Source organism: Drosophila subobscura, chromosome E (genome assembly GCF_008121235.1).
Source record: "Drosophila subobscura isolate 14011-0131.10 chromosome E, UCBerk_Dsub_1.0, whole genome shotgun sequence".
NCBI lineage: Eukaryota > Metazoa > Arthropoda > Insecta > Diptera > Drosophilidae > Drosophila > Drosophila subobscura.
In genome coordinates this window covers 3,484,179-3,498,058 of record NC_048531.1, presented here as the reverse complement: position 1 = coordinate 3,498,058, position 13,880 = coordinate 3,484,179, and the positions used below count along the sequence as shown (strand labels likewise).

Here is a 13,880-nt window from a genome sequence, read left to right as displayed (position 1 = left end):
AAGGCTGTTTGAGGGGCATAAATCACGGCGGGAATGACTGCGAATGCGACTGCGACTGACCCGCGGGTTAATTGCTGACAATTTCCAGGCGGCAGTCCCGTGGCTTAGACGGGACTCCTTTTGGCCAACTTTTGGCTGATTGTAATCTTTATTTATAGTCCTCTCATGTACATATGCATGTCCTAAAGGCGCTTAGGGGGCATGCACATGGACATGGATACCCACTGGCCAGGGTAACAAGCCAAGACAGTCGACAACGACTCCTCTCCGACCATCAATAAGCAGCTGCCTGCTGCCTGCCACATTCCCATTAGCCAGATTCCAAGGAGTGAGCAAAGAGAGAGAGAGAGAGATAGAGCGATGGTGCCTGCGGCCTGATGCCTTGTGGCATGCTAACGAAGTTGACAACTTGATGACATTTGATCTCCTGGCATGGACGCTGCTCCGTCAGCCGCAAATGACTTCGATGAGCAGATGAGAAGACAATGATCGACAATTTGAATTTGGTCTGAAGCCCCGACACGCACACAGACACACACACACAAATACACAATTGGGATTGGCCATGTCTGGAACTGACTCAAGTGAGCCCCTGCCACTCCTGACAGAACAGAACAGACCCCAGAGAGCCTGCACTGGTGGAGATGGCAATTTCGGATGAGAAGATTATTTTGCGGTTTCTCCCAGTGCATTCGATCTACATTGAAGTTACAAATATTATTCCATTTATTTATAAAAACCCATTGAAAACATGAGCCCGTTACAAAAATAACACAAACCACAAAAGCTAATAGGAAATCAGTAATGGGATTACACAACTCGGAAACTACGGAAAATACTCTACAGTTTGGCTTTCGGTGGTGGTGCTGCTGCTGGCTTCTGCGTGTCCTCCTCCAGCGGCAGGAGATTGCCCAGGGCAAAGATATTCTTTGGATCGAGATGACGCTTGGTCGCCGAGTACAGGGCACTGCCCGTCTCGGTGACCGCAGCGCGATACCAGCTGCTGCGGATCTTGCCCACTCCATGATGGTGGGACAACGAGCCGCCGCAGGAGAGAATCTCATCGCGGGCACTGTGCTCAATGGCCTCGAACAGCTCCACAGGATTGGCCACGTCCACGCAGCGAAAGCCAAAGTAAAAGTAGATGCAGGCACCGGCATCGTAGGTCTGGGTCACACGACACGATATCGTGTAGAATGTAATATGACGCTTGTAGCATTCCTGGATGGAAATCAAGGAAGAGTCTACACAAGAGTTATGACGAATGGCTGCAATGTACTTACCGACACTACACGCTGCTTGACAGATCGACAGAGCAGACTGCACCGATCCCAGGGCACCGATGTCTCAAATGATTCCGCCACAATGCCCTGATGCAGACCGAAATCCTAGGGAGAAACGGGAAATGGCTTTAGTCTTTTGCGAACTGAGATGAAATAGGCTCGAGGCTCACCCTGATGTAGGCAATCACAAAGGTCAGTATGTAGCCACGTTCGCCATTCTGTCCGCCAGCTGGAAAGCCCTTGAACTTGGCTGCGATCTCGTAAATGATGGACTCCTGCCGTTGCACATCCTTGAGGTCGCCCTCGAAGAGCAGAGTGGCGGCACAGATCTCGCTAAGATCGATGCCCTTCCAGGCGGTGACATAGCGCTGCTTCAGTCCATCCACGAGACTGGCCCACCAGCTCTTCTCCGGCTTGAGCGCCTGGCCGAACATGAACTGCTCGTTGTCCATCAACCGGACGGAGGCGGGCTGGCAGCGGCGCAGGGCCACCTCTCGCATGAAGAGCACTCCCTGCTCGAAGTTGGGAAAGGCGAGGGAGCCGTAGCGCTTGACCGCTGGCAGGGGGCGCACCTTCAGCACCACCTCCGTGATCACGCCCAGCGTTCCCTCCGAGCCGAGAATGACGTGATTGAAGTCCGGACCGCAGCTCACGCGCGGTGCACTGCACTCACGCTCCAGGGTTCCAGTCGGAGTCACCATGCGCACCCGCACCACGAGATCTTCGATGTTGCCGTAGACGTTCTTCTTCATGCCCGAGGCCCGGGTGGCCACCCAGCCGCCGAGGGTGCTGAACTCGTAGGAGTCGGGCTCGTGGCCCACCGTGAGTCCCTGCTCGCGCAACACTCGCTCCAGATCCTGCCCCACAATGCCCGCCTCAAAGCAGACTGTGAGGTTCTCCCTGTTGAGCCACAGCAGTCGATTCATCTGGGACGTGTCCAAGGCACAAATCGTTCGCTTCTCCTCCTGCGGACAGGTGATTGCCCCGGACACACTCGTGCCCCCGCCATAGGGCACCATCATCACATTGTGCTTGTGGGCCAGCTGGACCAACTGGACAACATCGTCGTGGCTCCGCGGCCACACCACCACGTCGGGTATGCGTTGAAATTTGTTGTGCCACAGGCTGTAGATGTCGTTCAGGGTCTGGCCATGGCATCGAATCAGTCGGTCGATGCCTTCCAGCGAGTGCTCCACTTTGGTGCTGCCCCGCAGCTCGCTCAGGAAGGGCGCATTCTCCACGGGCCTTGGGAACGTCTGCGGCAGCTGGGGATACGGCTTTCTGGGGTCCACAGTAAGCTCAAACTTTTTCTCCACCCATTTGGTAAAGCTCGGCAGCTCGCATCCACCCAAGGGGTATCTATTGGGGAGGGAGAAAAGGTGGTTTAATATAAAATGTGCAACATTTCCCATGGACACTCACTTGTCGCCACGGAAACAGATGATGCCATTCTGGCCATAGAACTGCGAGTCGTTGTAGCCCCAGCCGAACCACTTCAACGCCTCGTGGCTGTTATGGTAAGGAAAAGGTAGATTAATATTTAATAATAATTGGAAAGACCATTAAAATGTTATCCTCTTCAGCTCACCGCTTTTTGGGTATGACACTGTCGACGCGTAGCGATAGGCGTGGGTCCAGGGTGAGGGCGGTTCCTTCAGCTGGCGCGACAGATGATTCCGGCACGTCTGTGGTAACAGTATTCCGTTTGGCTGCCATTCTTCCCCCTTTTTGGGTTTATTGCACTTGGCGAAGTTTATTTATAACACGTTCCGACCGTCGGAGTTTGGAAAACACTTTCCGGCTTTCACGTGAGTCCAAAAATCGATAATTTGTTTTTTTTATTTGACGTCGGGAAAAGCGTCGCCTGCTTGAATGTATTGAAGATGCCCCTTTGTACAATTATTTATCTATGAAGTATTGTGTGCCTAGGGTTGCAGGGTTTGCCTTTGCTATCAAAATTAGTTGTACTTTTGCGCTAATAACTAAAATTACTTAAACAGAAATTGCACTAGAAAACTTTGGCGGCCCTTCTGGTCTTGGTGCGCGCTCTTTGGCTTCGTTTTCACAAATGCAGGAAAATGGGAGCGTTGAGTTCCACGGACCCGGAACACACACAGACAGAAAGGGAGAGAGAGAGAGAGAGAGTGGCCAAAGTGTCAGTGCGCACGGCGGGTGAGTAGCGCCCCCGTGGCAGGCGCAAAATGAGGGCGGCGGTTGAAATATTCAGAGTCAACCGATTCACGAAACGGTTCAAATTCAAATGAAAATCAAAAAGATAAAGCAAGCCTAGGACTTTAAATTTTACGTAGAAGCTTGTAAAATCATTTGGAAAATTAGTTCTCTCCCAAATATCGAGAGCTAAGCATCCATTTTTTTGTGCTATCGGTTCTGCCCGGAAAAATTGTTTTTCATATTTCAAAATTTAATCAAGGTATGGTGAATCAACGAAAACTTGATTCAATTAAATTAACTTCCGTTTTAAGATCATGCCGGCCAAGAAGAAAGATTCGGCCAAAACCGCCAAAAAGGGTGGCGCAGAGAAGGCCCCTACTACCGATCCCGCGGGAGCTCCCTCCGCCGCATCAACGGTAGAGCCGGCAACAGTGAAGGCGGCCAAGGGCTCCAAGAAGGGCAAGGGCAAGAAGAAGTAATGGTGCTCAAGATATTCGAAATCTAGCAACAAAATCCAAATTACACGACATCTTTCGTACAAAAAAGAGTCCTCGAAGATATTTCCGAGGACCTAGAACACAATTTAAATGCAATAAAACCGATTCGCTCCCTCTCGCAGCGCTCTTTTTTATTGGGGATGAACCAGTGATAAGCGAGAGCTCAAGTGGGGGTGGGTTCTGTGTGGGGGTTGTGCTACCCATTTCCATATCTCTCTCTGCTATCGCCCTCTTGTGGCGTGTGCCAGTGTGGGTCATGGAGTACATTTCTTCAATGAAATTCAGGCCGACAGGTGGTTTTAATTGCAGGAGCCGTAGTAGATTCAAATCTACTTATTAATACACGTACAGAATACCGTGCGATGGTGATAATTGGTTGTGAAAGCCATAACAGATGTTTGTTAATTGTTAATGTAAATCGACCCTAAACGGGGCGAATCCACTAGTAAACTGTGGGAAAAACAGCAGTGGACAGCGGGCACAAATTATGCAATAAAGCATTATTATTGTAGATATGTATATGTATTTAGAAATCTTGGTGGGACGCACTTTAATCAATATTTTGGGGGAAACCATAATCAACATTAACAATCCACGGCTATCCATATCCACTCACGACTTATCCGGCGGAAAGGGAATCAACTGCAGCGTACAGCATTTAAACCGAAACTGAGATCTCCACCTTCATTTGCCGACCCACGCCGTCTCGCACAAAGTTTTCTCTTGCAAATAGCTGCCAGTGGTTTATTACGTACTTATTTGCACTATGCTGTATAGTTTAACAATTGTTTGAAGTGTAAATTCGTCAATGCTCACAGACTCAACAACACAAAAAAAACACAAAAATTAACAACAAAAGTGGCCGTTATTTGTATAATTTTCACACGACGACACACGAAAACCTGACGACACTGACCGGTCAAAGTATAGGTTGGGCTGGGGCATCGAGCAGGGCTTTAATTGGCGGCCGTTCGGCTATACGCATTAACCCATTTGAACTTTGAAGCTTCGAAAATGGCTAATTTCCTTGATTGGTTGCTTACTTTATTGCAAAGTTAACACACCTTCGCTATCAACAGTGAGCACACGCGCACGCCGCCAGGAAGTGGAAAACAAATATTAAATTAGCAAATGCATTGCTTTTTTTTTTAACTTTTTTTTCCTTTGAATCCAAACGGCTCCTTCCTGGCGTCATCTGTTTGTCATTTTCTGAACTATGTGTGTCAGCTAATCAATCGATAGTCTGAAAGAAAAATGACACCTTCAACTCGTCATGTCGTTAACGTTTATAAGCTGCTTGGAAAACGACATTTTAACATTAATTAATGAACATATGGTATGCACAGGTCCATAATACCGGTAACAAGTAGTTCCATTCTATTCCCATTTCTCACATTGTGTGCTAATTTATCTGAACATTATTTTGTAAGCAATGTATTTAAAGGGAGTCATGAAAACTGACCAATCTTGTGGAGAATTTATCTAATAACTCGATAAATTATAGTTTTAAAGCTGAAAGTCAAAATTAGCTGGTAACATGAACTATAAAAATCGAGGAAAGCGACTTACGGTACGGTATACTTACGATATATGTATTTTGAAAATGAGAAGGTATATTTTGGTATATTTAATCGATAATTTCGCTGGAACTAGTTCCACTTGCAACTACACCTACACATCAATTTATGAAATTACATCGCACTACATCCAATCATTTCTTAAACTCTTACACACGAACACACTTTTTTAATTAGCATCATATTGTTTAAAGTATAAGAACATTTGCAATGCAACACCTTGCATACCCTCGTCAACAATCATCGATAGCAACACTCATCAACAAATATCGACAGCAACACCGAACACAAATTTTCAAGAATATCGACAGCCCCATCATCGAACTAAATACCAAAAAAATAAAAAACATTAAATAAAACCGCATTAAATGGTTTAAATAATATCAAATCGCATTTAATTAGAATAAGAGTTATTGGTAAACCACTAGCACAGCGAACCACTAGCTAAGAGAGGCTTAAGAAGTCTCTTTTGTGTATGCGAGTGTGGGTGTGTGTGCATATGTCTAGTGTTGGTGGACAGAACAATAACAAGCCAAAAAAAAAGAGAGAAGAATGTCAATGGCTTTGGAATGTAATGGAGCAGGACCCACAGTAATGCTCCAACTTCTGCGATGAATCATAGGTGAGCTATGCGGCAAGCCCTCGGCTCGACCCCAATAAGTCAGCCTGGTTTACCGCACCGTATACATATGTATGCATGCGGTATGTATGTGTCTGACAGTTGGGTGCTCTTCTTTTTGTTCTGCAGCAACCCGAACCGTGCCTTAATATCGAACGACTAGCAATATATGTACATATAACTAAAGATGCCGCTCCTGAGCAAATGCTTTCCCTGCTTCAAATTCAAGCACGAGGAGGTGATTGACAAGCTGGACTATAGCAATACACCGCTCACCGACTTTCCCGAGGTCTGGCAGCACGAGCGGACGCTGGAGGAGCTCTACCTGAGCACCACAAGGGTGAGTCCGCTGCCCCTTTGTTATGTATCGTTTCCTGCTAACCTTTCTTTGTCTCCTTCAGCTGCAATCGCTGCCCCCGCAGTTATTTTACTGTCAGGGACTGCGTGTGCTCCACGTGAACAGCAACAATCTGGAGAGCATACCCCAGGCCATTGGGAGTCTGCGCCAGCTACAGAATTTGGATCTCAATCGGAATCGTGAGTGAGATTATTAACTCGCCATCCCCCAATAGATGCTCATGAAGATCTTTTTCCTTTCAGTGATTGTCAATGTGCCCGATGAAATCAAAGCCTGCAAGCATTTAACACGTTTGGATCTGAGCTGCAACAGCCTGCAACGTCTTCCAGATGCAATTACCTCGCTTATATCCCTGCAGGAGCTGCTGTTGAACGAAACCTACCTCGAGTTTCTCCCAGCCAACTTTGGACGGCTGGTCAATTTGAGGATTCTCGAGCTGCGCCTCAACAATCTCATCACGCTGCCCAAGTCGATGGTGCGGCTGGTGAATCTACAGCGTCTGGATATTGGTGGCAATGAGTTTACAGAGCTTGTGAGTGAAACATGGAACCACATCAATATGAATAACATCAATTTCAATTCAATTTGCAGCCCGAAGTGGTTGGTGAGCTGAAATCTTTGCGAGAGTTGTGGATTGACTTTAATCAAATACGCCGCGTGTCCGCCAACATTGGTAAACTGCGCGAGCTGCAGCACTTTGAGGCCAACGGCAATCTACTGGACACACTGCCCAGCGAGCTGAGCAACTGGCGGAATGTGGAGGTTCTATCCATTTGCTCCAACAACCTGGAGGCATTCCCCTTTAGCGTCGGCATGCTAAAGTCTCTGGTGACGTTCAAGTGCGAGTCGAACGGCCTGACGGAGCTTCCCGATAGCATCAGCTACCTGGAGCAGCTGGAGGAGCTGGTCCTGAGTCACAACAAGTTGATCCGCCTGCCCAGCACCATTGGGATGCTGCGAAGTCTGCGTTTTCTCTTCGCCGATGAGAATCAGCTCCGCCAGCTGCCCGACGAGCTGTGCAGCTGCCAACAGCTGAGTGTCTTGAGCGTGGCCAACAATCAGTTGTCCGCACTGCCCCACAACATAGGAAACCTGGGGAAACTGAAGGTCATCAACGTGGTTAACAACTATATCAACGCGCTGCCCGTCTCCATGCTGAACCTAGTGAATCTCACCTCGCTGTGGCTAAGCGACAATCAGTCGCAGCCCTTGGTGCCCCTGCAATACTTGGATGCCAGTACAAAAACACAGTTGACCTGCTTCATGCTGCCCCAGGTCACCTTCAAGATGAACAGCATGCAGGCCCAGCAGCAGGCCCAGGAGCAGTACGAGTTTGTCTACGCCAACCAGCAGCATCCGCATGCCAGTCCCTCGCGACGCATCTGCTTTGCCGAGGAGGCCACCATCTTGAGCAATGCCAAAACGCAGGCGGCTCCCAGTTATCCCAACTATGTGGCTGCACCGCCAACTCCCACGCCGGAGCAGATGGCAGGATCCGTACGGCTGATGCGGTCACCCACGCCGTATCCCAAGGAGCTGCGCCAAATGGCGAAATACGTTCGGCAAGCCCAGGCAGCGGCGACGTCGGCGAATGCCAACGAAGTGAGGGAGGCCCGCGTGGTGCCCAATGGCCAAGTTCACTGTGATAGCAGCAATGCCGAACAAGATGTTGTGGATCAGGCCGCAGCAAGTGCAATATACGGCGTTGCGCCAGAGAACGCCCATATCTATGGGGTCTATCAGCAGCCGGCGACGACGCAGCAGCTTCCGGTTCCTACACAAGAGTACTATGGTCTGCCGTTGGTCAACTACGAGGCGCACTATCAGCAGCTGTATGTCGAGGCCAATACCTTACCCACCACACATCTGAATGGTGAGCAGGAGGACTATGAATTGCAGCCCTTGCAGCAACAGCAACAGCAGCAGCAGCTGCCCCAACATCAGCAGCAGGGAGTGCCGCCACCTCGATTAGAGCCGCCACCCTACCACATAGCTAGAGTATACACCAAGAAAACTCCCGAGGATCTTAATCTGTACGAGTCCATGAGACAGCGCAAGCAACAGCAGCAGCAGCAGTTGGAACAGACGATCTATCAGGATGCTCTGAATAGCAACTTTAAGACCACTGCGATTGGTGCTCAGGAAGAGGAGCCCATCGAACAGCAGCTGGACTACCAAAATAACGTCAGCAATCTGGAGCAAGGGCCCGAGGATGAGGAAGAAGAGCTAGATGATAGCCTGTCGCAGCACTCGATGAACTCTACGGCCACCAATAACACTTCCAGGGCAAGTCACAAAAAGTCCACCTGGATATTTGGGGTCCACAAGAATCCCACAGTCAAGCAGGTTACCCTCAAATGGGAGCACAGCATGGGCTTCGACGTAGCCGAGCTCCTCAATCACGTGAGTAAAATTTCTAATCTTATTTTATAGACAGAATGGACTTTGATGGTTTGCTCTTTAGGTGGGGATCTTTGTGAGTGCCATTACGCCCAATACAAACGCTGCTCGACTGCTGAGCGTCAACGACAAGCTACTTGAGATAGATGGCTACGACCTGACCAATGCGAATCTAAAGGATGCCAAACGGGTGCTGCTCAACAGTGGCACTGTCATGAACATAATGTTGTCAAGAAAATGATGGACCATTTGTTTCTAAACCTAAACCGATTCCCATCACGAGACCGAAGACTTTTTGTGCATTTTTCTACAGCATTTTTCCTGAACGGAGCTGAAAAGCCAATTTTGGATCAAAACGCTTGAATCTACCATAATGTTAGTTGATACATCGCGCCCTCTTCCGCCCTGGCGATCCATAGATCAGTCATAGAAAACTATTGCCAGCTAACAGAGCCTATGCTTTTCATATATGATAGATAGGTGCATCCAAACTGCCATTTTCCACATACCTAGATGAAGTAACTACTCGCTAAATAGATGAACAACCTCATGATATGGATGATATTTGTATTTATAGTCTGTAACATTTTCATTTTGTATTTTTTTTACGCTTTATTCCGAAAATGGTTCTATGAATTTCTTAATTTAAATGACTGTACTTGCTTAGATTTATCCAAAATTAATTTGATTACTCAGTATTCTTTGTAAATAGTTATGTAAGCGATCGATCAGCAAAAGGCAATATTAGTTGTGTCAATTATGAATTATAGACATGTAGCACTTCTTCGATACCATTATGGAAATGATGGAACTAGCTTAAATGCATAACGCATTTGTATCTCAAGTTGGGAGGCACACGTTCTGACAGCAAGACGTACTCGTATTTATTTAAATAGTGCAATTAGCGTTGATTATAAGTAAACACATGCATATATACATGCGCACACGAACAAGTATATATATAGGAAAGGATAATCAGACAAAAATACCTACAACTAGCGCCTACAACTTACGCCCAGCGTCGTTCAAATTTGTGCCCCAAAATTAAGTATATGTATAGATGAATTACTCGATTACAAAGGATAGTTGCTGTTTATGTTAGTTGTTATGGTGCAGCAATATAAATTCTACATATATATTTACACATTACACATACGCAGACTCCTCCATATTTATTGTCCAATTGAGAAATGTATCCAATCATTGTTTTCCATGGAAAATTGTTAACGAAATGAAACGAAATTAGAGTGGGAGTGAGAATTATTTCGTTTTCTATTATATTGGCGTTGTGATCAGTATTATGTTCTATTGTAGCTGGTTATACAAAGTCGAGCACTGCTATATCCATTCACTTTATCTAGTACATAGAACACCTCACACACACACACACACACACACACACCCATATGCATACAAATCTAGCTAACTAAAGCCAGCGCACACATTTTGCCAATTCAATTTGATTTAAGAGCGTTCCAACAAATCACTGAAATACAACTTTCACTTTGTCATTTCGCCATAGTTTTGATTAAATCTTATCGAACAACCCAACAGACAAAAGAGACGGAAAAGGCCAAGAACACAACCAGCTACTCAACAGCCGGGCTTAGTGATTAATGTCCCTGGTGCTGGCGCTGTCGTTATCGACAGGCAATTATCTATGGAAATTAATTGTCGGAGACATTTGTAGTGTGCCTGTCAGCCGACACCCAGCGAGGCACGCAATCCGGCAGTGGACACCGAGGGGGGTTGGGGTATGGAGACCACAACTACCCACATGCCCACAACAACATCATCAGCGTCAACGAATGTTGTCTGCGGCGGCACTTTCGGCAAATAAATTTGCATAAAAAATGTGTACAAACCGCGCTGCGGTGGTAAATTCCGCAGGAAAGTAGGCAACGAAAAAGCGCAACCGAATACAGTGTACTCGAGAGGATAAATAAATGAGTGAAAACTTGAACATAACAAAAAAATATTTTTCAAGTAAACCTCATCGAATGGTGCCCTTCCTGATTTTACACCCCATAAGAAATATTTTCCATGGAAGATACTTTACTTCTAGAAGTAAACGAAAATTAAATATTTAATCAACTCTTCAGCTCCTGATGACTGAATTCTTTAATATTTGCATGTACCCAAATGGATTTATACACGTAAAACTCTGTAAGCACCCACTGTGCATCGCGTCGAAGAAGCGTCGCTAGCGGGCGTCAGAAAAAAGGATGACTGTGTGCAGACATACACATTTCTTTTTTATATAGCACTAATAATAATAATTACACACAGACACACAGAATGAAACATAGAGAGAGAGAGAGAGAGAGAGGCACAGGCACACACGGACACTTTGAGCTCGCCGATGATAGAGCGTTGTGCGCTGGTGGGTGTCGGGCCTTGTCCTTGTCAAATGTTTCCTTATCTGTGTGTGTTGGTGTCTTTTTGTTGTTGCCACATACCAAAGCCCAACTACAACTGAGAGCGACTCCAAACGGCGCGTTGCCAGTGACCTTCGCGTGTTGCGACTCTGACGGGGAGATGGCATATGTTGTGTGTTACCCCACTCTGAACCAAGGCGTTCCAAGCAATTCGATTTGACATATGATGTGCTGCCTGTTTCTTTTTAGGTTCCTTACCCCATCTGGCCCAAATACATTTATCAATATCGGATCTGGTCGATTGAGGCGCCAACTTTTCTCACAGTTCTTCTGCTACTGTTGCCACGAAACGTGGCAGTTCTTCCTCCCCGTGCCGTGATCCTACCTACCCCATCCTATCGGTCATTAGCATTTCCGGCGTGTATTTATGGATACAAAATGTTGCGCCATAAACACGAGAACAAAACAAAATGCGACAAATTATTTGCGACGATTGCCCCTAGCCAAAGGCTGCCAAAAGGGCCGGAGGAAGACTGTGGATGTGGATATGTATCCCCCTGGGCCATATAATTGTCATCTAGAATAAAATATGTACATACGTAAGGGTATATTCGCTCAATTGGAGCTTCTCCAAACGCACGGATGGCATGGGTTTGGGCATGAGCATGGCAATTGCAATGCAAAAACCATTGCATACTTGGCGCAAAGTTTATTTTTATGCGAACAACGACGCAAGTGGGGGTTGGGTATTGAGGAGCGTATACACACACACACACACTAGCACACACCCAGGGCTAGAGGCATCAAATCAACTCTGTTTTTGGCGCCATGCGGCGTCGCTAGCTAGCTCTACTGTACTCTGCTCTCTGCACTTCTCTTTTGCCTTTCGAGCAGCAGCAAAGGCCGACAAACGCGACCGCGGCGCGACTCGAGTCGACCAAAAGCCAAAAGGCAGGCGGCCAACTACTAGTTTTTTTTCAGTTCCTTCATTTGGTTTATATTGTATGTTGTTTAGTGTGCCATTGGCGCTAACAACGTGCGGTTCGTTCTTGCGGTTTACTGGCAATAGCTTGGGGCTTTATTCAAAAGCCAACCAAATCGCGTCTACTTCGTTGGCCATAAGAGAAGGCAAGGAGCAATCGCTGCTGACCCGTAAAGTAAAACCAGCTAAATCTAGATTTTGATTAGTTCAAACCCGCATTGTGCCCCTTAAGAAAAGTTCTTTGAACTTTTGACTAAACAAAGTACCCAAGCGGTTGTATAATACCAATTTGTTTGTTGCATTTTAAATGCAATTACTGAATTTTAATGGGTACTATTGATTCTTTTACCACTTGTGCGACGCCTTAGAGTAGGGGGCAAGGAGCTGGATCGAGTCAATGTCTTTTCTGTCGCCTACACTGCGCTTGGAGAATCTGTCCACGCAGCCCATCATGACGCAGGATCATGTGCCAGAAGACCAGCGCTACAACAAACAGAATATAGTGGCCCAATGGTGTGTGCCCATCAATGGAAAGGTACGCGTACTCGTATTACCCAAAAACACCTCAGCTAAAACCCATGAAAATGTTGTGTATTTTTCCGTAGATGTACCGCATCGAGCTGGAACATGGCACAACTAGTGGGCGGCGCATGATTTGGGTCAATGGTCGGGTAAGTTTTTCCACCCCATGCTGAAAACGGTGGATTGCCGGGGAGGGGGGGGGAGTGAAGTATTTGCATAGTGTACGGCCATGTAATTACTGTTCGTCTCTCGTAGAATGGAATTAAACTTGTTGTTTTCATTGTTTTTAAGTGGATTACATGATATCCCCCACTGAGCACTGTCATAATTCATTGCAGGAGGTCCTGCGGCGTGACTGGATGTTTAAACTGGTCGGTGAGGACACCTTTCACATCGATCAGTCCCGCTGCATTATACGCGTTGATCCGGCACCTGGCTTCAAGTACGAGTACTCACTGTACATCGACGGAAAGTCACACGAGCAGTACACAGAGGACGTAGCACGTCAGTACCGGCTGTGGCTCAGCACCTGCCATTCTTCGAGCACCTCCGACACACCTCCGCAGGAGTATCGAATAATGCTCAAGCTGGACACTCTGAGTCTCTACGTAAACGATGACCTACGCCAGGAGGAGGTGAGTCTCAAAACATGTGGCAAAATAAAAAGAGTTACCCCAAACATTCCACAACCTTCCCACCATTTTGCAGTCTGTTTTCGTTCACGGCGGAACGGACACCAAGTTCATGCTGCAGGACACTGAGTTCGTGCTACAGGCACGCTCAAGTGGCAATAAACTTGATGGCATTGTTCACACTCTGCTGGCCAACGGTGTGCCCGTGCCAGAGGCAAAGATTCAAGAGATTATGCAAGAGCCCGTCTCCATACTGCAGACCTAGTGTCCAACGAATCGATACCATACGATAATATTTTGCATTTGTTGATTTTTTCCCACTGTCAATTGTTAATAAAATTTGAAAATTTAAAACAGATTTGTTGGTGAACGAAAGGTGTGGCAGGCAGATGATGGCCCCCCAAAGATGATTTCTTTTTCTTATACAATATTTTATTCGTTTCTGTTTATATGGATAATT

At 46.7% G+C, this 13,880-nt stretch overlaps 3 protein-coding genes across 3 annotated transcripts; 2 read left to right on the top strand and 1 right to left on the bottom strand.

Annotated features, from left to right (window-relative positions):
- Window positions 1–706: 706 nt before the first annotated feature.
- On the bottom strand, window positions 707–3,387 carry LOC117891081 (alkyldihydroxyacetonephosphate synthase). The gene is made up of 5 exons (XM_034796261.1): window positions 2,872–3,387; window positions 2,706–2,792; window positions 1,454–2,642; window positions 1,284–1,388; window positions 707–1,221 (listed from the first exon to the last, which is right to left on the bottom strand). Exons 1-5 carry the CDS (start codon window positions 2,997–2,999, stop codon window positions 841–843), a joined length of 1,890 nt encoding a protein of 629 aa, XP_034652152.1. The 5' UTR covers window positions 3,000–3,387; the 3' UTR covers window positions 707–840.
- Window positions 3,388–5,829: 2,442 nt separating this feature from the next.
- On the top strand, window positions 5,830–10,417 carry LOC117890718 (protein lap1). The gene is made up of 6 exons (XM_034795759.1): window positions 5,830–6,151; window positions 6,278–6,488; window positions 6,550–6,685; window positions 6,749–7,038; window positions 7,098–8,909; window positions 8,971–10,417. The coding sequence occupies exons 2-6, from the start codon at window positions 6,336–6,338 to the stop codon at window positions 9,145–9,147; spliced, it is 2,568 nt and encodes an 855-aa protein (XP_034651650.1). The 5' UTR covers window positions 5,830–6,151; window positions 6,278–6,335; the 3' UTR covers window positions 9,148–10,417.
- Window positions 10,418–12,265: 1,848 nt separating this feature from the next.
- On the top strand, window positions 12,266–13,735 carry LOC117890499 (fas apoptotic inhibitory molecule 1). The gene is made up of 4 exons (XM_034795391.1): window positions 12,266–12,801; window positions 12,872–12,937; window positions 13,127–13,423; window positions 13,497–13,735. Exons 1-4 carry the CDS (start codon window positions 12,664–12,666, stop codon window positions 13,683–13,685), a joined length of 690 nt encoding a protein of 229 aa, XP_034651282.1. The 5' UTR covers window positions 12,266–12,663; the 3' UTR covers window positions 13,686–13,735.
- Window positions 13,736–13,880: the final 145 nt, after the last annotated feature.

Coding starts and splice junctions, on each gene's coding strand:
- LOC117891081 (XM_034796261.1), bottom strand. CDS start 2,999: ATGGCAGCCAAACGGAATACTGTTACCACAGACGTGCCGGAATCATCT. Junction 2,793..2,871: donor AGTGTCATACCCAAAAAGCG/GTGAGCTGAAGA, acceptor TTACCATAACAG/CCACGAGGCGTTGAAGTGGT. Junction 2,643..2,705: donor ATCTGTTTCCGTGGCGACAA/GTGAGTGTCCAT, acceptor CCTCCCCAATAG/ATACCCCTTGGGTGGATGCG.
- LOC117890499 (XM_034795391.1), top strand. CDS start 12,664: ATGTCTTTTCTGTCGCCTACACTGCGCTTGGAGAATCTGTCCACGCAG. Junction 12,938..13,126: donor TGATTTGGGTCAATGGTCGG/GTAAGTTTTTCC, acceptor AATTCATTGCAG/GAGGTCCTGCGGCGTGACTG. Junction 13,424..13,496: donor ATGACCTACGCCAGGAGGAG/GTGAGTCTCAAA, acceptor ACCATTTTGCAG/TCTGTTTTCGTTCACGGCGG.
- LOC117890718 (XM_034795759.1), top strand. CDS start 6,336: ATGCCGCTCCTGAGCAAATGCTTTCCCTGCTTCAAATTCAAGCACGAG. Junction 6,686..6,748: donor TTTGGATCTCAATCGGAATC/GTGAGTGAGATT, acceptor TTTTCCTTTCAG/TGATTGTCAATGTGCCCGAT. Junction 8,910..8,970: donor TAGCCGAGCTCCTCAATCAC/GTGAGTAAAATT, acceptor TTTGCTCTTTAG/GTGGGGATCTTTGTGAGTGC.